Genomic DNA, 24,788 nt, shown 5'->3' with positions numbered 1-24,788 from the left:
TAGTAATTCTTATATGTTAGCCTTATAGGCCTTCAAAAGAAAAATATTTTGGAACCTTCCATGCTGCAAAAATTTGACGTGTACTAAATGAGTCATACGATTGAACAAATTATAATAAAATAAATGAGAAACAGATTTTTAATTAATTACCATTAATTAACTTTTTTATTGTAACCTTATATTTTTTAATCATAGAATTTATGATTAAAATTTAAAATAAAAAATAATTTTATAAGATTGATTAATATTGACCGAAAAATTAACTACCCAGTTAAACTCCTTAATAAAAACAATAAAACATCAATACCATTTAAAATAGATTATAAGGTTACAAACTAAATTTTACAGGAAAAGGAAAACTCATTCTTAAAAAAAATTGGGGAAATTCCGGGAAAAGTAAGCAATAAGCATACAACATTAAACCTGCTTCTGACTGGAAAAGCTAGGCCTCTAAAATACAGAACTTGCTGCCCAAGAATAAAAATACAGAACTTGGTGGAAGATATATTATCTAAACACACTCACTGCTAACTTTCATACACTATTCATACACTATAAAACTATATTTCTGTTATGTAATCCACGGAAAATAAGAGAAGAAAAATATGGACAGATTTAGACAAAAATATCCTACATCTCAATGCAGGGTAAATCTTACCCAAGCAATCAACATGACCGTAGCAAAACAGGGCCAACTGATAAACTAAGCATGTCGCTGAGTGCTACCTGGACCTCAGTTGACCCATGTTCGCAACTTATCAAGCTTGAGAAAAGGGGAAAAAACTGAGCCAGATTCTTCTCAAAGCACACATCTCCCAAATTACAAATAGCCTGGATAGCAGCCACAATGAGAGGTGCGCGTGTAGCTAGTTCTCTTCGCTTACCAGAGCCTAAAGGAATTAACCAATGTTGTTGTGCACCACGAGAAGATTCAGATACTTGTCCAGAACCTGCAACTTCAATGTAGAACTCCAAGACCTCCTGACAAAGCCGGACCAAATGAGTCTCCACCTCAGCGGCCTCATTAGGCCTGTCAACAAGAAGGTTCTGTAAAAATGTGAGGCATATTTGGTAGGACTCATTCTCAAGGCGTAACAGCGGAGGGTCTTGCATTTGGGTCATTGAACCAAACTCTTGCAACTTTGAGCGCAAAATAATATTGCTGTTAATCTTGTGTGCATGTGATGCCACATCATGCAAAGCATCAAACAGGACAAGAATTGATTTTGCTGAAAGTTGAGGACGGTACATGTTGTATATCTCCATCACCGCCTGCCAAATTTCAGAAAGTAAATATTGTCAAATTTTTTTTTTTTTTTTTTTGGAGAAAGCAGAATACATCTGTTTCTACTGGCGCACATAACTTTGTTAGTGCACAATATGTACCAAAATATGTTATAATGTGAAGCATATGTTTCCTCCCTCTTGGTGCATATTCCCAAGATAACACAACTTTATTGTGCTAAATCAGATAAGAAAATAAGAATCTACCTGAATCAATAAAAGCTGAACAGCAGCTCGGCATTTTGCATCAGATAAATATGCATGAAGACGACGAGTTCTAAAGCTTTCTAAATTATTGGGTGAGCTAGACTCATCAGCAGGATCATTATCTTCTTCAGCTGTTGAAGCACGCTGATCATTTATAATCACGGAGTCTCCACTGTCAAGGAATGAAAAGTTAGGTAGTGTTGCATTTGCAGCCTCTTTTAGTGACAAAACCACTTCTAACCACTTCTCATCTGAAAATAGCTCTCCAGCATTACTCATCAAACGAACAAATGCAGCAATACCAATGCCAGCAAGGCTTTGATGTGGGCGCTTTATAAAGCTAACAAGGAGTATCAGCACCTTTCTTAAAAGAGGATTGACAGTGCTGTAGAAGTTGACAAAAAGATCTACCACCAATTGGAGGGCTAGTGTGCATGTTTCATAAAGCCATGCATCTTGATCAAGCTCACCGTCAATCTCCAATTCATTGATCTGTGAGCTACTTCCTGCAGGATCAATAGCATGACGTACATAATCAAATATTGGGAATAGGACTGATTCAAATACTCTTTCCCATAAAGGTAATGAAAAGAGGTGGCCATGATTGCGTAAGGTTTCAAATAGGACTTGCAAGGCACTCTGCCTAATCTCGGGCCTTGGATCAAAGCTAAGCTCAGACAAACCTGCACAATAGAAGATGCATGTCAGCATGTGTTAAGTGCACATGTGAATAGCTAAGCTTCTCACAACTTGAGATAAAATGGATAGCAGTACGAATCATTCAAATTAAGAAAGGAGCTAACTAAATTTCCTCTGTCATGCCTAAACAAAAGTATTATCATTACCGGCCAATAAAGGAAACCAGAAATAGAGATGATCTTCCTTGTCTGTTAAATCTCCATTTTCAAGTTTTCCCTCTTTTCCTGTTCGAGGTGATGGTGACAAAATCTTTCCAGAAGTTTCCTTGTCCTTATTCCTTGATGAAAAACCAAGGTCTCCTTCTGCTAGTTTAGTTGCACAGACTCGAAGAAAAGCAATGGCATTTAGGCTAATCTCTTTGTTAAATCTACTATTGGTGAATGCAATCAGACAATTCACACAATCTGTAAAGGTGGTGGTTTCTGTCTCGGTGATGTAGGGGAAGTAATCACGAATAATCTTCTCAATAATTTCAAAAGCCAAGAGTACAATATTTCTGTGGTCATCATATGCCGCTGTTGTGAATACCTGAAATCAAGACCACAAGCAATAAGTAGAAAGAAAATACTATTCCTCAGCAAACAAAGTCAAAACAAAAACATTGTCTGCACAAATTGTAGTGCTCTCCACCAAAAAAAAAAAGTGCAACCATACCATGAACATGCTCTTCCATCCTGATTTGACATTGTTCACACGAGATAGAACCATTTGAGAGACGCATCTGATGATAAGTTCTCTAATTTCAACAGCACTACTCCGTCGCATAACAATGACAAAAGGCTTCATAAATTCATTCTGAAAATTATAATTAGCCAACTCTTCCCGCTCTAGAAATTTCATTGACAACTGACGCAAGGAATCCATTGCAAAAATTGCAATTGAAAGGTTTCCGGAACAGCCAATGGTTACAAAGAAATCCGAGAGAACATGCCAAATACTTGACCACACAAGCCTGATGCGGTTCATATTATAATGCCTGTGCACAATCAAGCCAAACAATAAATTAGACAGCAGCGAATAGAAACTAACAATAAATTAGACAGCAGCGAATAGAAACTAACTAATCATTAAAGAGAGAATCATAAGCCCAATGCCCTTCCCCAACTTTTTCCCCAGATCAGTTGAACCTTCCCAATTTCATCTTTTGGGACAGTTGTAATTTGCTCTCATCAATAAAATGACACAGTGAATTGGTTTAACATCCCAACCTGGGGGTCAAAACCAAAAAAGTAATAGATAGCATTTTTACACGCAACTCCATATGATATTTACAAGAACAGGACAGGAAACTAGATCAGATGAGCAACTTTATAAACATTCAAATAATTTTGCATGGGACATGAAGAAGGGCAAGTGCCAAATGTAAGTGCAACCAAGGCAACAGTGTCATAAACAACAAAGGATATTGCAGTTCCCGAGAAAACCAGTGCTCCAAAGTTGCAATAACCCCAACCAAAACACCGTCAGGCAGAAGAAAAAAAAAGTTCAGGCAGCATGCAGATAGAATAGATTAAGGAGGAGGAGGGTAATACATACGCAATCTCAACTATTTTTGTAAGACTGAACACCCGTGGATCAGTGGGAGATCTCAATTCCTCCATGGAGACCTTGCATAGAGCCTTAACAAAATCTATTATGGCCTCACTGTTCAACTTCTGACTCCGAGTAAATATGCGGTTCATTTCCGAGCTTCCAACTTGTTCCAACATATTCAAATTAGAAACTAGACTGTTCACCTGTTCCGACGTGACAGCTCCAGAAGCATTACTGCCAATTCCAGAACTATCATATGAACCCCTCATTACCGTGGAAGCTGCATACTGCATTCTCCCAGGCCCCTTCTTCTTCAAGACAGGAAGAATAGTTGATTTTGCTTGCTTTGTTTTTTCAGAATCATTCTGAGGAAAAGCAAAGAATGTCGCATCTGGAGGAGCGCCCTCTCCAAGAAGATGTAGATGCTCAAATCGGGAAACACAGGTCAAAATATGCTCCCATGCTTCTTGTAAGTAATTCCCATCCTCGTCAGCAATAGTAACTATGACCTATCAACAATTCATATGAAAAGTCTAAAGTCAAATCCAGAAGAACTTAAGGTTGGCAGGACTCGATCATAAAGAAGTCCCGGAAACAATTTATACACGTAGCATTTTAGAAAGTATCAAAATCAAAACAAACAATTGCTACTCAACAAAGATTCCATCTTATTACTGTGTTCATGAGCCAGCTAGAATAGAATTTTTATTGCCAACCTTGATCGCGTCTACATTTTTCTGCTTAATATCAGCAGGAGAATGCAGGGAAGTAAACTTTGCCAATGAGGTTACAAAAGCATCTCTATGAGTCTTCATGGACATTACAGAAGTAACATGAATAGCATAGCGGAAGCCTTCAAGACAGAGAGATATTACAACTTCATCATCACTTTGATCAAGAGGAACACTGAAGGCAGCTAACATCGGAGCCCAGCAGGCTTCAATCATGAATCTAAGAATTACAACATCCGTGGCAGCATAATAGACTGACCTACAAATTGAAAGCAAAAAATTCATCAAATAGAAGAAGTATAAGAACCTATGTATCAAACATTATGAAAGGAACAACAATAAAGCAAATACATTTCAATAAGAAGTAAAAATCAACTTTAAGATCCAAACAAGTGAGGCAGTTGGCATAGAATTTACGGAAAAAAATAAAGCAAGAAATACAATGAACATGGACACAGTCCACACTTCAAAATAAAATGGATCATGCAAAGCAACAGATAAATATTTCTAGAAGTGATAGGCTTTTAAACACATTAAGGTGTATGAATAATGGCAACACAATATTCTCAGGCGAGCCAAACATTGAACGAGGTCAAATGGAGTGCAAGATCTGAGAAATGAGCTTGGACAAGAAATAAATGCTTTCAACAGGATGGGAAAAATATGCTAGGGAACATACTCTGTCTTGCGAGCTTTTTCTTTGAATTGTTCTTGCATACGTCGGATTAAATCATCACTAGTCCCCATAGTACTGTCTTCCCCACGCTTACGGATCACAATGTTCAAAATACTATCCAAACCCAACAGTCTATTAGGATTCACAGCTTGTCTTTGTTGGGTTTCCAAATCAACATCTTTCATTTTGATCTCATTTTTAGATATTCTCTCGTACAAGGACCTCAAGTATTCCTCTGGCACATCTTTTCCATCATCTATTCCACGATTGTTTTTAATGAAATCATCAGCAGACATCTGCATCGTTCAAGAACCATGTAGAAAATAACCGATTGCATCTATCATAATTAATTAACTGAGCATATATTTATCGAATTAACTGAGCGTACCTTGTTCTTCACCATTGGATTGTGAGCATCAGTATTGAGCATGATCACAGAATAAGCAAGGACATAAGCTGTATCAGCACTGGAAAAAACTTTTGGATTACATTTGCAATAACGTTCGGCAAACTTCTCCATGATTCGATCAATTTTTTGGGCCTCACCAGGCAGTCTAAATCCCTGAAGGAGAACCCTGATTGCCTCATCAAATTGCATCCCTTGAAAGTCAAAAGAATCCACATAGGCATGCATTACTTTCAAGGACATTTCATCCCTTTCTCCCAGATAATCACCAATCAGAGTCTTGTTCAACCCAGAAGCATCTTTAAGAAAAGCAGCTATATCTTCCGGAGAGTTACCCACTTTGTTGGCATTGATGAGGAATTCAATTCCTTTCTTAGGCTTCCTATTAAACAATGATATACCTTCCTGCCATAAGCTGGGCATTAGCTTCATAGACAATGTACAGCTAAAAGCAATAACCGACATCTGCTTGCTACTCCAAACTTTATGCATTGCTTACCTGGAGTTCCAATTTATATGCCCGGCGTTGCTCAATGGTGGAAACATCAGATGCATCATTGGAGATCTCAGAATGAGTTTCTGATCCTTCAGCTGACTCTTCTCCATTCCCATTTACCATAGGATGACCTCCAGCCTCATGCCCATTATCAACTGCTTCCACTTTCTTTGATGAAAGAGGTTCTGGAATGCGCAACTGTTTGTTCATCCAATCTCCCATAGATTTTAATACAGCAACCAAGCATTTCAATGCTTCAAGCTTTAATGTTTCCTCTTGAGGTGGCAAAACCGTGGTGGTTACACCAGGAGGGATTCCTTGGGCAGTTTTAAGAAGTCCATTGACCGTCCTAGAAAGAGCATAGTGATTATATTATGTATCTTAAAAAAACAAACAAGAAACACTGAAACTAGCATGAATAGTGTATGAAATTAATCCAAGAAATCAGGAATTATCTGGAGACCACGTTTTAGTATATCATATTATTCATAAAGTGAACAAGTAAAATCAAGCATTTTTCACACCTCTCAAATATGTTTGACGAATTGACATCGCAGTCATAGTTGATAAAAATGTCCACCAATATCTGTGAATCATCACAAAGCTTCTCCAGAAAACGGAGGACTATCATTTTTTGCTGAAAATTAGGTTGAGCAACATTTTCTAGAACTCTGAGGACAATCATAGGGAAAAAAACACCAATTTCTGCCTTCAATCCAGCTCTAAATCTAGCAACCAGACTGATGAATATGGAGCATGATAGTTGAAAAACAATCATAAGATTTGATGCACTGTTCTTCAACAATGATAAGCATAAGTACTGCTTAATGGCATCCAAAAACCTGCTTTACCAAAGTCAATGCAACCATTAGAAATCTTCACTATCATCCAAGAGAGTTATATGATAATACATAATAGTAATATACAGGCCTCCTCCATACACAACCAAAATGCCTTGTTAGAATCGATGCATGTGATTATTGTATGGTGCCATGTGATTTAAATGGTATGAAAATAATAGGAATATTGTATTGGAATAATAGAAGTCATCGCAATGTAATAACAGGAGTCATAGGAATTAGTTTAAGTCTTCATTATCGTTATTGAAAATGTAATCTATGTATGTGTTTGGAAAATTGAGATCAAAATCATCCAGTAATAGGTTATAAGTATAACCACTTGTTTCTACAATTGATTGTATGAAAATAATTTTAAGTTTGGAAGCATGATCTTAAAGTGGATTTATGTTTGGATATATTGACTTAAAAGTAATTTTAAAGTAATATGCTATTGCTCTGCTTCAAATAAAAAACTCAGTAATAAATTGCTTATAAATTATAAGTTATTTTTATGTTTTCTTATAATCCATTTGCAAGTTTTTAACCCCAAAAATAACAACCTAAACAATTTTTTAAAGAAACAACTTCATCTTATAATCTCATTACCCAAACAAGCACTATTTTTATTTCCTATTTCACTATATTAGTGCTGATTTTTACCTATATCTTCAAGAAACTTAACCTAAAGCCCAAGCATCTCTTCGATACATTGTTCTTAGATTCCTTTCCTTGTTTTCATATTTCCTACAAATTAAACAGTAAGAGATCCTACCATTATTTGTACAACAGATTCCCCGACTTTTTTTTTCTGGTAAAATCCTTAAAATATACTTCTTAACTGAATTCCCAAGACCTATAGGATTTTATACTTCAAAATTCAGAATATCCTCAGGGCTTGTGAAGCCTAAATTATCAATCACCATCAAGAACTTCTTTGATCTAACGATATGGCATTCACATACTTCTCTCTAAATTGTATAAAATATAGCAGCACTACTCCCCAAATGTAAATAATCCAACTTCACCTAGTAAAATACAGCTTGGTTACCACAACTTCTTGTTAGTAAAAAATCCAAATGGATATAATATGCACCCGAATGACAATGAGCTATTTACTTTATTAATATCCATAAAATGCAGCCATGTTTACCACCTCCCGGTACTATGTTTAACACAGAACTACACCTTCTGGTTGTCGTATGTCAATCACTAATTCACTACAATTAAACTAATAAACATCTTCACTAACTGAAAAGAAGACTAACATTTAAAAAAGTGATTGTACCTGTCGCTAGTCCTGAAGACAGCTCCAGCATTCTCCAGCAAGATCTTCAACAGCTCTAGGGCCACAATCTTCCCCTTCATCAGCTGCGGATCTGCGGACGCCTCCTTTGGGGGTGTCTTCATAGATAACTTACAAAGTGCCCTGAACACCAAAAATGCATCCCTCCTCAGCTTATTCCCAATCTGGATCTCCATATCATCATCCCTCTCCACCACCTCGCCATCCACAAGCTCCCCTTTCCTCCCTTCCAATGCAGTCTTGTACATACTGATCTCCCAATACTTCGCATCCAGCATGTCCTTGTCACTGGAATCCAACAAATCCGCCGGATTCGTGGTCTCCACAGTGGCAGTGGTAGTGGTCTCAAATGCACCATCGTGGCCTCCCAATGCGGAAACCCTGCTACTCGGCGTAGCAGGGTTCAAAACCCCATCAATGTCCTGCATAACCTTCGTTATAAAACCCTGCACAGACTGTGTAATCGAGTTATCTGCATCAGATTTCTCCACGGGCGCCATCAGTTCAGCCACAACAATCGGCTGAACCGGAACTGTGGAGGAATCCGCCTCCATTCTCCTAAAAACAATCACAAGCATCTGAATCAACGAAGCCTTCGCCGTTGTTTGATTCACCACATTCTTGCTACCAAGGTATATATCATAACAAGTTCTCACAATCAAAAGCAAGCAATCACCGTGGATTCTCAGTGAAATTGAGGTTACTGCAGATAAAAGAGACTTCAGAACCAGCAATTCGACGGCATCATCGCCGAGATCGTGGCACTTGCAGACGGATTCGATAAGATTCGCGAGAAGCTTCGCCTCAGGGCAGCCACCGGCGGGGTCAGCCTCGCCACGGAGGTAACCATGGGCGATGAGCTTCTGAAGAGCATCAACGGCGGGCTCAGCTATCTTCAGGACGCCGGAGTTGGCGGCGTTGATGAGAGGCCGGAGGATTGATTCGGACTCCGCGAGGGAGTACTCGATGGCGCCGCCGCCGTTGAGCGGACCGGGGACTGAGGCTTCGGGATCGGCGGCGCCGTCTTCGGACCCCGGTGACTGAGGATTGCTCTGCTGCTGCTGTGATTGCGGTGATGTTAGGGTTTCGATGACGGACTTGCACTCGTGAGCGAGCTTGGCGTGCTTCCGCCACGATGCGTTCTTGATGATCTTCTCGAGCGCCGGGATGATGACCTGGACCAGCCGGGAATCGGCTTCCGAAGAAGCCATTCCCGAGTTTTGGTGAGAACGAACGAGTTCGCGACTCGGCGGCGAGTTGGTTCGGCGGCGACTCGGGAAGGTGTACGGTTCCTTAGGATCTTGCTCCCATGAGCTGAGGAATTGCGGTAGTTGAGCTCGCAAGGTGGTTCGTCAATGGCGACGAGTTGACTCAGTGAGTGGGGAGACAAAACGGAGGGAGCGAGTCACTGAGTTCAGTTACGGGATCTGATCTGAGGAAGTAACTAAGAACTAAGAAGGGTTAGACACAGAGATGAGAGTATTCGATTTGAGTTGATGACGGAAGATATTGGAGTTTGACATGAATTGACTGAAATATCCTTTCCGTCGCTCTGGAAATGACGCGTTAAGCAAAGGAATATTGGACGCATTGTTGGGGGTAATTGTGTGTATTTCCAGTTAGATTTGACTCTATGCAAATGCAATGCAGATCTATCTAGGAATATAAAATGTCATTCTAAATAAAAATTAGTTTTAGGTAATTTTATATCAAGTTATTACATGTTGATAATGTTCAAAAAGATTTTCTCTAGGGACATTATTTGTTTGAGTTAAATGTAGCATAATTACTATAGAACAAAACTTACTATTGTCTTATAAAAATAAAGAAAATGTGTAAACTGTTGTTTTGAGATTAGGAAGTTTTCTTTGACTTCAGTTTGTCAATTTATCATAATCTAATATCTAATAATATTTAAAAAATAGTAATATCATTCCTATTTTTTATAATAATATTTTTTATATGGTTTTTTGTTATAAAACAATGAGTAGTATTACTAAAATAAGAATGACATTACTCTTTTTCTAATATTTAAACATTTAAAGAGATGAAGTGGAAGTATAATAACAAAATGAAATTAATTGAGAGAGGTCAAACATGCAGGTCATGTGAAAAATCCATAAAAATAGGTCCATTCACATGTATGTTTATAATGTGTATGATGATTATTAGTTTTTTCTTTCTTGTCGCATATTTGTCTTATGGTAAATTTTTGTACATTTTAGAAGTTAAAGTCATATTATGGTAATGAAAGAAAAAATTTAGAGTGAAATTCCAATCTTTTCGATGACATGTTTTTGTATTAATTAACTAAAATAATTTGTTTTAAGAGACTTTTATCTATTAAAAATAGGTGTCGTTTCTGGTGGTATTTATTTATTAATGGTTAAATTGGTCAAATACATTGGACTAAATTTATAGTAACACTTGTCAAATTTAAATGTAGTTGATGAAGTATTTGACCAATCTAAATACAGTAATTCTATTAACAATACGGGATAAAAAATTTTCGTTTGAAAGAGAACTTCAAAATTTTCCGCTTGAAGGAAGACTTCAAAATTTTTTGCCGCCTTGTGAATCCTAAGTTGATATCGTTTGACTCCGACTAAGTTTATAGGTCGCAATTAGTGTGTCGTTCTGGAAGGGTATAATGTATTGAATAAAGTATTTAGCAACAAATGACAGCAGCATTTAATGAAACAATAGCAGAGAAATTCAGTATTAACGTAACCACAAGTAAGGTATAAAGCAATTATATAGAGAAGCAAGAAAATATAGTCAACTTGAAAAAAAAAAGTATAAGTATGAGAATGTAGAGAACATGCAGCAGAAATTCTCTACATCAAGGACCTAGGAAAGAGAGAAGAGGATAAGTCAGAACAATTCCAAAAGAAGGAATAAGAGACACTTTTAGAAAGGGGAGACAGACGATACTACTTTCAGCTACCAAAAAAGCCTCCTATTTTTTGCTCTCATTTTGTTGCTTGTTCTGTAATTTTAAATTTGCACATTGTCTAACATTTGTTCTTCTTGCATAACCAACTACTTATCATCATTAATGGTGCGTACCTCATTCATTTTAGAGTTTGTTACACTATTTTTTTCCTTATTTACCCTTTTACTCATAACATTACCCCTTTTCTTTAACATCAACCTCTTCCTCAAGGGTGAAATGAGGATAATTCTTCATAAACTCTAAGATATTCTTGATGAACAGAAACTGTCGGTCGGTAAAGAATTTCACAAATGAAATCTCGTTGAAAGTATAGTTCTAAACCAACAAACAACTCCTCAATAAAAAATTTGGTTGTCACAAGTAATAAACCCCAATAAAAATAAACCGAAGTATTTAAACATCGGGTCATCTCTCAAGAAATTGCAGGGTAGTGTTCTTGTTATTGGCTAGAGATTGTATTTTTTTGGGATTTTGAATAATAGACAAGAAATGTAAATGGCAAAAGAAATAAAATAACGACTAAGAAAGCTCTTGGCAAGGTATGAGAACTAGAAGTTCTATCCTCATTATCATCATCAATTGTGATAAGAATTGTCCATTGCTCCACTTAGTTAACCTCTAACTATGAAGGAAAGTCAAGTGGGGATAATCAACTTGAGTTCACAAGTCCTAGTCAAATCTTAGGGAAAGACTAGAGTTAGTGGCATTCAAGTCAACTAGCAACTTCCAGTTATCAATCAACAAGAGAGTTTGATAACTCAAGTGTCACTAATTACTCAACTCAATCCAAGAGGAGAAAAATCTACTCTAGCATCCTTCCAAGCATTTTGTCAAATACTTGGAAGGCACAAAAGGAAAGTAAACAAGATTGCAAGAAATATAAATCTACAACTACTAATTGCAAGGAATTAACAACAACAACTCAAATCAATAATAAAGAAAATCAAACATAAATTGCATTAAAAGGAAAATAGAAGGAATAAGAGTGCATCAACAACAAAGTAAATAATTACAAGAAGTAAAATATTAAACTAGAGAAGCAAAGGTAGAAGAACAAGAAATTAGAGAGGAAAAGTAAATCAAAGCATGAATTAAACCTAGATCTAAGAAATCATAATCTACATCTAACCTAATTCTAGAGAGAAGAAAGAACTTCTCTCTCTAGAAATTATTAAAGCATGATCAAAACTAAACTATGTGCAATCACAAAAAAAAAAAACTAAACTATGTGCTAATGTCTCTTGATCGCCCTTTGAATTCTGTATGTAATAGGCTCAGAAATGAGTTGGATCTGGGCATGGGAAGCCCAGAAATTGCCCCAGCGTTTTCACTTTAATGAAGTCACGTGCGAGCATCGACGCGTATGCGTGGGTCACGTGTACGCGTCGCTTGGCTTTTTGCTATCTGCGCGTACGCATCATGTACGCGTACGCGTCGCCATGCGACTTTACTTCCACGCGTGCGCGTCTGCTGCGCGTGCGCGTCGATCTCAGCATCCCAAATCCTTGTTTCTTCATGGATTCTCCACTATGCATGCTTTTCTCTTCACTTCTTCCATTCAATACTTGCCTCATGAACCTAAGATCACTCAACAAACACATCAAGGCATTGAATGGAATTAAGGTGATTCAGAATCACCAATTTAAGTGCCTAAAAAGTACGTTTTCACACTTAAGCACAAATAAAGGAGAATAATAAAAACCATGCTATTTCATTGGATAAATATGAGAAAAGGTGAAAAAATCTCCTAAAATCAACACAAGATAAACCTTAAAAATGGGGCTTATCAACCTCCCCATACTTAAACCAAGCATGTCCTCATGCTAAAATCAAGAAAGAAACAGAGGGTATCAACATTCATTTACCGCAACAAACTATCTAAATGCAATCTACCTAAATGCAACTATCTAAATGAATGCAACTACTTGGTCAAAACAAATCAATTCCCAAGAGAACATATACAAGCACAAGGGCTAAAGCAGTAGCAATCAAATTAAATCCACAATTGAATTGAGTTATTGAAGATTTTTACAAACTTACAAGAAAAAGGATGATCATAGTGAAAACATGTAATTGAGCAATCGAACCCTCACTGGATGTGTATCCGCTCTAGTCGCTCAAGTGTATAGGGTTGATTCACTCAATTCTCCCCTAATCATGCTTTCCAATATTTGTTTTTCATCTAACAATCAACAATTATTTCATGCATGCATACAAGTATCATGAGGTCTTTCCACAAGGTTGTAATGGGGCTAGGGCCAAGGTAGGATGCATATGGTCAAGTGAGCTTGAAATTTGAATTTTTGATTAACTTAAGCTTCCCACCTAACCTATGACAACCTATGCAATTTAAGTGCTAACCCAACTACCAACTCTTCACTTTTTCACATACTCATGCATTCTCTTTTGATTACCACACATATGCATTGATTTTTATTGAACTTTACTTTGGGGCATTTTGTCCCCTTTTTATTGCTTTTCTTTTTTCTTTCTTTTTCTTTCTTTTTCTTTTTCTTTTATTTTTCTTTTGTTTTTCTCTTTTTTTTTCTTTTTGATGTAATTATATACAAAGGTATCAATGCATATGGTTTAAACATTTAATTAACACATGAGTATGTACTCAATTCCCAATATTTTCAACAAAATACAAAGACACACCTTTATCCCAACTAATGTTCCCACTTCTCCCAAACTTGATGATAAACACTCTCACTAGCCTAAGCTAATCAAAGATCCAAATAAGGGACATTTATTATTTTTCACTTAAGGCTTGTAATGTGCTAAAATTAAGAACAAATGGGTTTAGCATAGGCTCAAAATTGGCTAACAATGGAAGATAAAAGGTAAGGCTATTTGGGTGAGTGACCTAAATGAAATGATGGTCTCAATCATATAAATGCATGTATACATGGAATAATGGACATAAAGAATCAAACAAATCAAAGATTACAATCATAGGAAGAGAATAATACACACAAGAATAAAAATAAGTGGTTATAAGATGTAACCTCTATCTAGCCATCTGTTCGGGATGATATGCGGAGCTCATAGCTAAGTTGGTGCCCTTAATCTGAATAATTGTTGCAAAAAAATTGCTAATAAAGATTTTATCTCTATCCAAAACGATCAATTTTAGTAAACAATGCATTTTGACAATATTCTTGATGAATGCCACGGCAACACTCTTACTATCAAAGTCTCTCTACAAAGCAATAAAATGAGTGAACTTCGTCAAACAATCAATCACAACCATGATGACCAAGTAACCTTGAGTAGGTGGCAAGTAAGTGATAAAATCCATGCAAATGTCTTTTCAAACTTGTAAAGGAATGGGAAAAGGATGCATCAAACTAGCTGGTAATTGTATCTCAATCTTGGCCTTTTGACATATGGGACAGCAAAGCACATAGTCACGGATCACCCTCTACATATTAGGCCAATAGAATTGGGAACAAATGCGCTCCACTGTCTTAGCAATGCCTGAATGTCCCCCCACCGGACTGTCATGAAATTCCTTCAAGATTAACTGGACTAAACTGCTATTAAGGGGTACCACAACTTTGTTTTTCCATAGAAGTATCCCATTTTTGTAGCTATAATTGTTGTCAACTTGGGAATTAGTAGAACATTGAGCCATAATCTCTCTCAATTTTTCATCTTTTTCAACATTATCACGTAATGCTTACATCCAATCCAAAGTGGAAGCAAACCATGCAACAAAAAAATGATGTCAGAGAGCATCTGCAGCCATATTTTTACCACCTGGTTTATAGTGAATTTTGAAATCATACCCAAGTAGTTTGTGCAACAATTTTTGTTACTCCGGTGTATGAAGATTCTATCTCATCAATGCTTTTAAGCACTGGTGGTCTGTCCGAATAATTAACTTCTTCCCATGTAAATAATGACAAAACTTAGCAATTGCTTCGGTGATAGCATAAAAGCCTCTAATGAACACAGACTGCCTCTGCATTGAAGATGACAATTTTTTTTTAAAAAAATAAGCAATAGGATGTTTGTTTTGAATCAATACAGCCCATACACCAGCTCCCGAATCATCAGTTTTAAGTTCAAATGGTTGATCAAAATTTGGTAGAGCCAACACCGGTTGAGAAATAATTCCATCCTTTAATTGTTTGAATGCAATTTCAGCTTTGTGATCCCAATAAAAGGCATCCTTTTTCAACATATCAGTAAGAGGTGCCGCCACAGAGGCATACTCTTTGATGAAGCATCTATAGTAGCCAGCTAAGCCCAAAAAACCTCTCAGTTGTTTAACAGTTTGAGGCTGTGGCCAATCCTCAATAGCTTGTACTCTTGCGCCAATTTCTACAATACAAGTTCAAGGTGCTGCAAGTGCAATTCCCAAGAAGAGCTATAGACAAGTATATCATCAAAGAAAATGAGCACGGATTTCCATAAAAATAAGCAGAACACATCATTTATAAGGCTTTAAAAGGTGGCTGGCATGTTAGTGAGGCAGAAGGGCATGACAAGCCATTCATAATGGCCTTGATGTGTTCAAAAAGCTGTTTTATGTCTGTCTTCGAGTTTAACCAAGATTTGGTGGTAATTCGACCTCAAAGCCAACTTGGAAAAAATATTAGCTCCATATAATTCATCTAACAATTCATCGACTATGGGAATAAAAAAACTGTCTTTCATAGAAATATTATTAAGAGCTCTATAATCAGTGCAAAATTATCAAGTACCATCTTTCTTTCTAACAAGTACAGGTGAAGAAAATCGACTCTTACTTGGTTGGATGATCCCGTCATCTAACATTTGTTGTACCATGATTTCAATTTTCTCTTTCTGACTATGGGGGTAGTGATATGGTCGAGTCTTAACCAAAAGCGCACCCTGTATTAGAGAAATGCTATGATCATGCTCACGAGGTGGTGGTAAGTTTGTGGGTGGTTCAAAAACTCTAGCATAATTGTGAAGAAGCAGGGCAAGTTCATTGTCTATGTCCTCGGATAATGGAAATGGGTTAGCACTGTGGACATCAATTCATGCACTTCTAATGTAAAAGATGCAGCCACAACATTAGTGTTCATTAGGCGCCGGATGTGATGAAACTGGGTAAAAGAAGGAGTAGAAGGTTTTTTGCCATGGATTGTCACAAATTGTCCTCCATGCAAGTAACAAAGGAATGAGAAATCATAATCCATGATGTGAGCTTTCCAAGTCTTAAAGCCATGTAGTGCCAATCACCAATTCACCTTCAGCAACATGAAGAACATAAACTTTTGGGATCCTAATTTTGCACCCTTGCATGAATATTTCTAGAGAAGGTATGTAACCTTCCACCTCAATCACGTCGAAATTGCCCACGATCACCTTAAAACCTGTGGCAGGGACCACAGGGAGATTTAAGAATTTAGCAGTTTTTGGTTGTATGAAGTTATCAAAGCTTTCACCATCGATCAAAGTATGAACCTCGAAACTATTGATAAAAGTTTTCATACGGATCATAGCGAGACCTGAGGTATCGTGCATTGCATTATAAGATAGATGGTGTTCCACCACTTCATGTTTAAGTTACTACAACACTTTCGTTTCCTTCGCGTCGTCCATGGGAGGCTCTTCACCCCAACCCTCGTCCTCACCTTCAAGTTGAAGGAGCATAAAATGGAGATTAGGAAACTTGTGATTGGTGTGAATTTATCGTCGCACCAAAAACATAATCCCTTCTTTCGCCGATTTTGAATATCAGCTAGAGGTAACTTCTTGATAGGGTTTTGATTTGTATTAATGGGGTTTTTCTATGTAGACATAGGGAGTAAGGGAAGAAGCGGGTTACGAGAGGAAGGTCGGAGTTGAGGGTTGGAGGGAGAAGTGGCGAATTGAGAGCAACAAGAACTATGAACCATTGTGGATTTCTGGCTTGCTACAAACTTATCTTCGTAAAGCTTAGCCAAACTCACAGCCTGCATGAGTGAAAGAGGGCACCGAGCTTTGACTTCCCGCTTGATATCAACCTTCAACAATAAAACAATCACAGAGGGCATCTGCTGGTTTAATATTCGTTCGATTTACCAGTGCCACAAACTCTTAGTAGTATTCAGTAACGGTGTCCTACTGTTGAAGCTTAAACAAAAGCTCTCGTGGGGACTTAAACATGGATTATCCAAATTCAATCTCGATGGCACGCTTTAACTGTGTCCAAAAGCAAAATTGAGTTGTGCATTGGGACATTTGAAACCACAGAATCGCCATTCCAATCATGTGCATAGCAGCCAAACCAATATGTTCTTCCTCTGAATGCAGAAAAAATCAAAGTACTGATTAACAGAAAATATCCACCCTAAAGCATCAGTTCCATCAAATTTTAAAAGCTCAAAGTTCACCCTTCGAGGTTGAGGACCAGTATGCCATGGAGAATCCAGACATGAGTTCCCACCATGGAGTGGCTCATGGGAAGCGGAGTGGCTGAATGTACGTTCACTGGCCAATGGAGAGATTGAAGCTTAGATCGCGCCAATTTTCATATATGTATCCTCTTTCATGCAAGCACACTCAGCCCTATTTTCCTCCATCATCGACTCCATCAATTGAAATAAACGCTTCACATTTGCTTCCAATCCCTTCATTCTTGTGTTGTTAGCCACTGCCATGGACAATGAAAGCACTAATAGAAGGGTGTAATGTATTGAATCAACTATTTAACAACAAATTACAGCAATAATTAATGAAATAGCAGCAGAAATTCAGTATTAATGTAACCACAAGTAAGGTATGAAGCAATTACATGGAGAAGCAAGGAAATATAGTCAAGTTAAGAAATAAGAAAAGAGTATAAGTATGAGGATGTAGAGAATATGCAGTAGAAATTCTCTATGTCAAGGACCTGAAAAAGAGAGAAGAAGAGAAGTCAAAACAATTCCAAGAGAAGGAATAAGAGACAATTATAGAAAGGGGGGTATATTATAAAAAGGGGGGGGGGAGGGGACAATACGACATTCAGCTACTACGAAAAATTCCTCAGCCTCCTATTTGTAGCTCTCATTCTGTTGCTCCTTCTGTGATTCTAAATTTGCACATTGTCTGACGTTTGTCCTTCTTGCATAACCAACTCCTCATCATCATTAGTAGTCCGTACCTCATTTATTTTGGAGTTTGTTACAATATTTTTTCTCTTATTTTCCCTTTTACTCATAACACGTTCCCTCACCAGGAGTCAACAGCGGAATTGTTCTCTCGCCACACGTTATTCCATTCGGTCAACCTTTAATTTCTCTTGTCTTGAAGTTTATGCATTTCATATTCATAGTGGTTTAAGTTTGAATGTTACGATGTTCTTGGTTCGAGACAATGTTAGTGTATATCGATTTAGGAATCAAAATGACCATGTTGCCAATACAGTAAAAAAGAACAAGTTACTGCACTTATTTTCGCCTTAATCTTCAGGAACGGATCTTCTTTAGTGAAATAAAAATTGGATAAGATCCAGTGTTAAATCTTGACCGTTCGTACTCATTAATTTAAATCAACAGCTTAAGATTTTATAAATTAAATAATTTAAACACTATTGATATCTCTTTCTTGACTCTTGAGTTCTTTTTCTTTTTTCTTTTTCATTTCTTTTCTCTTGACTGTTTATATCTGTTGAGTTAAATTAATAGTTCAAAATCTAATAAACTGTAAAATCCTTTCTTCTACATCGCATCACTTTTATTTTGAATGATGTATTACCTTTCCACTTCCACAATTTCTCCTCATGTGGCAGTGACCCATTGACCTTTATTCCAAGTCTCAATGTTATATTGTTATTATTGATTGCTAACAGTGGTGATTATTTCTTCTTTTTTTTGGATGGTTTGTGCGTGTTTAACTCCATTAAGGATGGTGTTGTTGTGAGTATATTATTAGAGTTGAACATGAAAAATTAAATCTTTCTATTATTTTTGACTTAGTGTTGGTGTGTGACTATGTCTGATGAATTTGGTGGAGAGTTTTATAATATATTTATGCAACTATGGTGTCCTCTTGTTGGAAGCTTTTTACTTCTTTGTATATAACATAATTACTGGGTCTATAATCAAAATGATTTGTTTTTATCCTTATATTAAAGTTGCAGATTTATGTTTTTGAAGAAATATACTGGATTATGATAAAATCATTTAAATTATTATCTTTCAAAAATAAGAAATTATAAAAAAATTGATTTTATAGAAGTTATAATCAGAATATTACAGTGGACATGGAAAAGATGAAGAAGGGAAAAGAAGAAGAACTCAAGAAAGAAATGTCTGTAGAGTTTAAATTTTTTTAATTTATAAAATTTTAAGCTGTTGATTTTAAATTAATGAATATAAACGATCAAGAGCTGGACCTTGTCTAGTTTTTATCTCACTATAGAGGATTCGTTCTCCTAATCTTCTTTAACGCTTGCATTAAAGGCTTCCAACACTAAACTTGTGTGCCACACGTTGTAAAGCAATTCACAGGTCAAAGAATGACTATCTTTAGTCTCTAAGATTTGGAATTAAAATCAAAATCATCCATAACCTTTTTTTATTTCAAAATGGTCTCAACATTACATTTAATAATAAAATTATACTTTAATTTTAATAATTAAAGAAAAACCCTCCTTCTTCTGTTCCTTCTCATCCTCCATTATCTTCCATCATTTCAAATCACTTCTTCCTCAATTTCGACTCCTTCCAAGTCACTGTATTGCCGTCAGAGCTATCCTACTGATGAGCGGATAATTTATATGCTTTTTGGCATTGTTTTTAGGTAATTTTTAGTAAGTTTAAGCTACTTTTAGGGATGTTTTCATTAGTTTTTATGTTAAATTCACATTTCTGGACTTTACTATGAGTTTGTGTGTTTTTCTATGATTTCAGGTAAATTCTGACTGAAATTGAGGAATTTGAGCAAAACTCTGAAGAAGGCTGACAAAAGGACTGCTGATGCTGTTGGAATCTGACCTCCCTGCACTCGAAATGGATTTTCTGGAGCTACAGAACTCCAATTGGCGCGCTCTCAACGGTGTTGGAAAGTAGACATCCAGGGCTTTCCAGCAATATATAATAGTCCATACTTTATTCGAAGAATGACGACGTAACTTGGCGTTGAACGCCAAGTACATGCTGCTGTCTGGAGTTAAACGCCAGAAAAACGTCATGATCCGGAGTTGAACGCCCAAAACACGTCATAACTCGAAGTTCAACTCCAATAGAAGCCTCAGCTCGTGGATAGATCAAGCTCAGCCCAAGCACACACCAAGTGGGCCCCGGAAGTGGATTTATGCATCAATTACTTACTCATGTAAACCCTAGTAGCTAGTCTAGTATATATAGGACATTTATCTATTGTATTAGACATCTTTTGACATTTTAATCTCCTTGAATATTCGGTCACTTGATCATGGAGAGGGCTGGCCATTCGGCCATGCCTGAACCTCTTTTACTTATGTATTTTCAACGGTGGAGTTTCTGCACACCATAGATTAAGGGTGTGGAGCTCTGCTGTACCTCAAGTATTAATGAAGTTCTATTTTCTTTTATTCAAATCTCTCTTATTCTTATTCCAAGATATTCATTCGTACCCAAGAACATGATGAATGTGATGAGTTAGATAACCCTCATTACTATTCTCACTTATGAACGCGCGTGATTGACAACCACTTCCGTTCTACATGCAACAGAGCTTGAACGTGTATCTCTTAGATTCCCCAACAGAATCTTCGTGGTATAAGCTAGATAGATGGCGGCATTTATGAGGATCCGGAAAGTCTCACCTTGTCTGTGGTATTCCGAGTAGGATCCTGGGAATCCGGAAAGTCTCACCTTGTCTGTGGTATTCCGAGTAGGATTCCGGTAATGAATGACTGTGACGTGCTTCAAACTTGCAAGTGCTGGGCGTTAGTGACAGACGCAAAAGAATCAAGGGATTCTATTCCAGTAGGCGCGGGAACCAACCAGTGATTAGCCATACTGTGACAGAGTGCGTGAGCATTAGTTTTCACTGCGAGGATGGGATGTAGCCATCAACCATGGGTGATGCCTCCAGACGATTAGCCGTGCGAGTGACAGCCGCATAGGATCATTTTCCCGAGAGGATTGAAAGTAGCCACCGCTGATGGTGAACCCCTATACAAAGCTTGCCATGGAAAGGAGTAAGAAGGATTGAGTAGAAGCAGTAGGAGAGCAGGCGTCCTTGAGCCATACAGCATCTCCATCCACTTATCTGAAATTCCTACCAATGAATCTGCATAAGTATTCTATCCCTTTTATTATTTCTATTTTATTATTTGAATCTAATCAAGTATCATGTTTAATCCGCCTGACTGAGATCTACAAGGTGACCATAGCTTGCTTCATACCAACAATCTCTGTGGATTCGACCCTTACTCACGTAAGGTTTATTACTTGGACGACCCAGTACACTTGCTGGTTAGTTGAACGGAGTTGTGGACTCAACCAGTGCCATAAGAATGATTTCATCTCAAAATAGTTAGAACATTGATCACAATTTCGTCCACCAAGTTTTTGGCGCCGTTGCCGGGGATTGTTCGAGTATGGACAACTGACGGTTCATCATGTTGCTCAGATTAGGTAATTTTCTTTTCAAAAATCTTTTTCAAAATTTTTCTTTTATTTTTCATTTTTCTTAACTTTATCTTCGAAAAAAAATTAAAATAAAAATACAAAAAAATTAGAAAATCATAAAAATAAAAAATATTTTGTGTTCTTGTTTGAGTCTTGTGTTAATTTTTAAGTTTGGTGTCAATTGCATGTTTTTTAAAAATTTTTTCTTGCATTTTTCGAAAATCTCATGCATTCATAGTGTTCCTCATGATCTTCAAGTTGTTCTTGATAAGTCTTCTTGTTTGATCTTGATGATTTCTTGTTTTGTGTTGTTTGTTGTTTTTCATGTGCACTTTTGCATTCATATTTTCCATGCATTAAAGATTTCTAAGTTTGGTGTCTTGCATGTTTTCTTTGCATTAAAATTTTTTTTTTCCAAAATTGTGTTCTTGATATTCATCATGATCTTCAAAGTGTTCTTGGTGTTCATCTTGACATTCATAGCATTCTTGCATGCATCTTGTGTCTTGATCCAAAATTTTCATGTTTTGGGTCATTTTTGTGTTTTTCCTTAAAAATTCAAAAATCAAAAAAATATCTTTTCCTTATTTTCCTCCAAAATTTCGAAATTTTGGTTTGACTTGGTCAAAAAAAATTTTAAAATTAGTTGTTTCTTACAAGTCAAGTCAAAATTTCAATTTTAAAAATCTTATCTTTTCAAAATCTTTTTCAAAAATCATATCTTTCTCATTATTTTTATTTTTCGAAAATTTCAACAAATCTTTTTCAAATATTTTCAAAATCTTTTTCTTGTCTTTATATCATATTTTCGAAAATTAGCTAACAATTAATGTGATTGGTTCAAAAATTTGAAGTTTGTTACTTTCTTGTTAAGAAAGGTTCAATCTTTAAATTCTAGAATCTTATCTTGTAGTTTCTTGTTAGTGAAGTAATTAATTTCAAAATTTTTGAACTAAATCTTTTTATCTTTTATTTGATCTTTTTCAAAAATTTTATCTTTTTCAAAATTTGATTTCAAAATATCTTATCTAACTTGCTATCTTCTTATCTTTTTCAATTTTGATTTCAAATCTTTTTCAATCAACTAACTAACTTTTTGTTTGTTTCTCATCTTTTTCAAAACCACATAACTACTTCTCCCTCTTCTATTTTCGAAAATATCTCTCTCTTTTTCAAAAATTATTTTTAATTAATTAATTGTTTCATGTTTAAATTTTAAATTATAATTTATCTCTAATTTTCGAAAATTACTAACCCCTTTTCAAAAATTATTTTCGAAATCTCTCTTCTCTTTTCCTCTTCTATTTAATTATTTAGTTACTAACACTTCTCTCTACCTCTCTTCATCCAAAAATCCGAATCCTTATTCATTCTTCTACCTCTTCTTTTTCTACTAACATAAAGGAATCTCTATACTGTGACATAGAGGATTCCTCTTTCTTTTCTTGTTTTCTTCTCTTTCATATGAGCAGGAACAAGGATAAAGGCATTCTTGTTGAGATTGATCCAGAACCTGAAAGGACTCTGAAGAGGAAATTAAGAAAAGCTAAATTACAACAATCCAGAAGCAACCTTTTAGAAATTTTCGAACAAGAGAAAGACATGGCAGCCGAAAATAATAATAATAATAATGCAAGGAGAATGCTTGGTGACTTCACAAAGCCAACGTCCAAATTTGATGGAAGAAGCATCTCCATTCCTGCCATTGGAGCCAATAACTTTGAGCTGAAACCTCAGCTAGTTGCTTTAATGCAACAAAACTGCAAGTTTTATGGACTTCCATCTGAAGATCCTTATCAGTTTTTAACTGAGTTCTTGCAGATCTGTGAGACTGTAAAGACGAATGGGGTTGATCCTGAAGTCTACAGACTCATGCTTTTCCCTTTTGCTGTAAGAGACAGAGCCAGAGTATGGTTGGATTTACAACCCAAGGATAGCCTGGACTCATGGGATAAGCTGGTCACTGCCTTCTTGGATAAATTCTTTCCTCCTCAAAAGCTGAGCAAGCTGAGAGTGGATGTTCAAACCTTCAAACAAAAAGATGGTGAATCCCTCTATGAAGCTTGGGAAAGATACAAGCAGTTGACCAAAAGATGTCCATCTGACATGTTTTCAGAATGGACCATATTAGATATATTCTATTATGGTCTCTCTGAATTTTCGAAAATGTCATTGGATCATTCTGCAGGTGGATCTATTCACCTGAAGAAAACGCCTGAAGAGGCTCAAGAGCTCATTGACATGGTTGCAAATAACCAGTTCATGTACACATCTGAGAGGAATTCCGTGAATAATGGGGTACCTCAGAAGAAAGGAGTTCTTAAAATTGATGCTCTGAATGCCATATTGGCTCAGAACAAAATGTTGACTCAACAGGTCAACATAATCTCTCAAAATCTGAATGGATTGCAACATGCATCCAACAGTACTAGAGAGGCAGCTTCTGAAGAAGCTTATGATCCTGAGAACCCTGCCATGGCAGAGGTTAATTACATGGGTGAACCTTATGGAAACACCTATAACTCATCATGGAGAAATCATCCAAATTTCTCCTGGAAGGATCAGCAAAAGCCTCAACAAGGCTTTAACAATGGTGGACGCAATAGGCTGAACAATAATAAGCCATATCCATCATCTTCTCAGCAACAGACAGAGAACTCTGAACAAAACAATTCTAATTTAGCCAATATAGTCTCTGATCTGTCAAAGGCCACTTTCAGTTTCATGAATGAAACAAGATCCTCCATTAGAAATCTGGAGGCACAAGTGGGCCAGCTGAGTAAGAAAGTCATTGAAACTCCTCCTAGTATTCTCCCAAGTAATACAGAAGAGAATCCAAAAGGAGAGTGCAAGGCCATTGATTTAATCAAAGTGGCCGAATGCACTAAGGAGGAGGAGGACGAAAATCCTAGTAAGGAGGACCTCCTGAGACGTCCCTCAAGCAAGAAGGAGTTTCCTATTAAGGATCCTGAGGAATCTGAGGCTCATCTAGAGACCATAGAGATTCCTTTAAATCTCCTTCTGCCATTCATGAGCTCTGAAGAATATTCATCCTCTGAAGAGAATGAAGATGTGACTGGAGAGCAAGTTGCTCAA

General features: G+C 36.7%; 1 protein-coding gene and 1 non-coding gene across 2 annotated transcripts; both read right to left on the bottom strand.

The window, feature by feature from the left end:
- Positions 1-277: 277 nt before the first annotated feature.
- Positions 278-9,743, bottom strand: LOC130974387 (brefeldin A-inhibited guanine nucleotide-exchange protein 2-like). The gene is made up of 11 exons (XM_057899256.1): positions 8,157-9,743; positions 6,557-6,874; positions 6,036-6,381; positions 5,519-5,941; positions 5,134-5,426; positions 4,440-4,713; positions 3,727-4,232; positions 2,845-3,166; positions 2,337-2,718; positions 1,492-2,174; positions 278-1,272 (listed from the first exon to the last, which is right to left on the bottom strand). Exons 1-11 carry the CDS (start codon positions 9,383-9,385, stop codon positions 667-669), a joined length of 5,382 nt encoding a protein of 1,793 aa, XP_057755239.1. The 5' UTR covers positions 9,386-9,743; the 3' UTR covers positions 278-666.
- A 13,953-nt stretch (positions 9,744-23,696) lies between these two features.
- LOC130977618 (small nucleolar RNA R71) lies at positions 23,697-23,800 on the bottom strand. The gene has a single exon (XR_009085304.1). It is a non-coding gene; the product is annotated as a small nucleolar RNA R71 (small nucleolar RNA).
- Positions 23,801-24,788: the final 988 nt, after the last annotated feature.

Source organism: Arachis stenosperma, chromosome 4 (assembly GCF_014773155.1).
Source record: "Arachis stenosperma cultivar V10309 chromosome 4, arast.V10309.gnm1.PFL2, whole genome shotgun sequence".
NCBI lineage: Eukaryota > Viridiplantae > Streptophyta > Magnoliopsida > Fabales > Fabaceae > Arachis > Arachis stenosperma.
Note: the sequence above shows the minus strand (reverse complement) of the source record. Positions and strands in the feature narration are given on the sequence as shown.

Bases quoted from the DNA above. Each gene is read 5' to 3' on its own strand.
- LOC130974387 (XM_057899256.1), bottom strand. From the start codon at position 9,385: ATGGCTTCTTCGGAAGCCGATTCCCGGCTGGTCCAGGTCATCATCCCG. The intron at 3,167-3,726 runs GTATGTATTACC...GATTGTGCACAG, and splicing joins ACAAAAATAGTTGAGATTGC to GCATTATAATATGAACCGCA. The intron at 2,175-2,336 runs GTAATGATAATA...TCTATTGTGCAG, and splicing joins CTGGTTTCCTTTATTGGCCG to GTTTGTCTGAGCTTAGCTTT.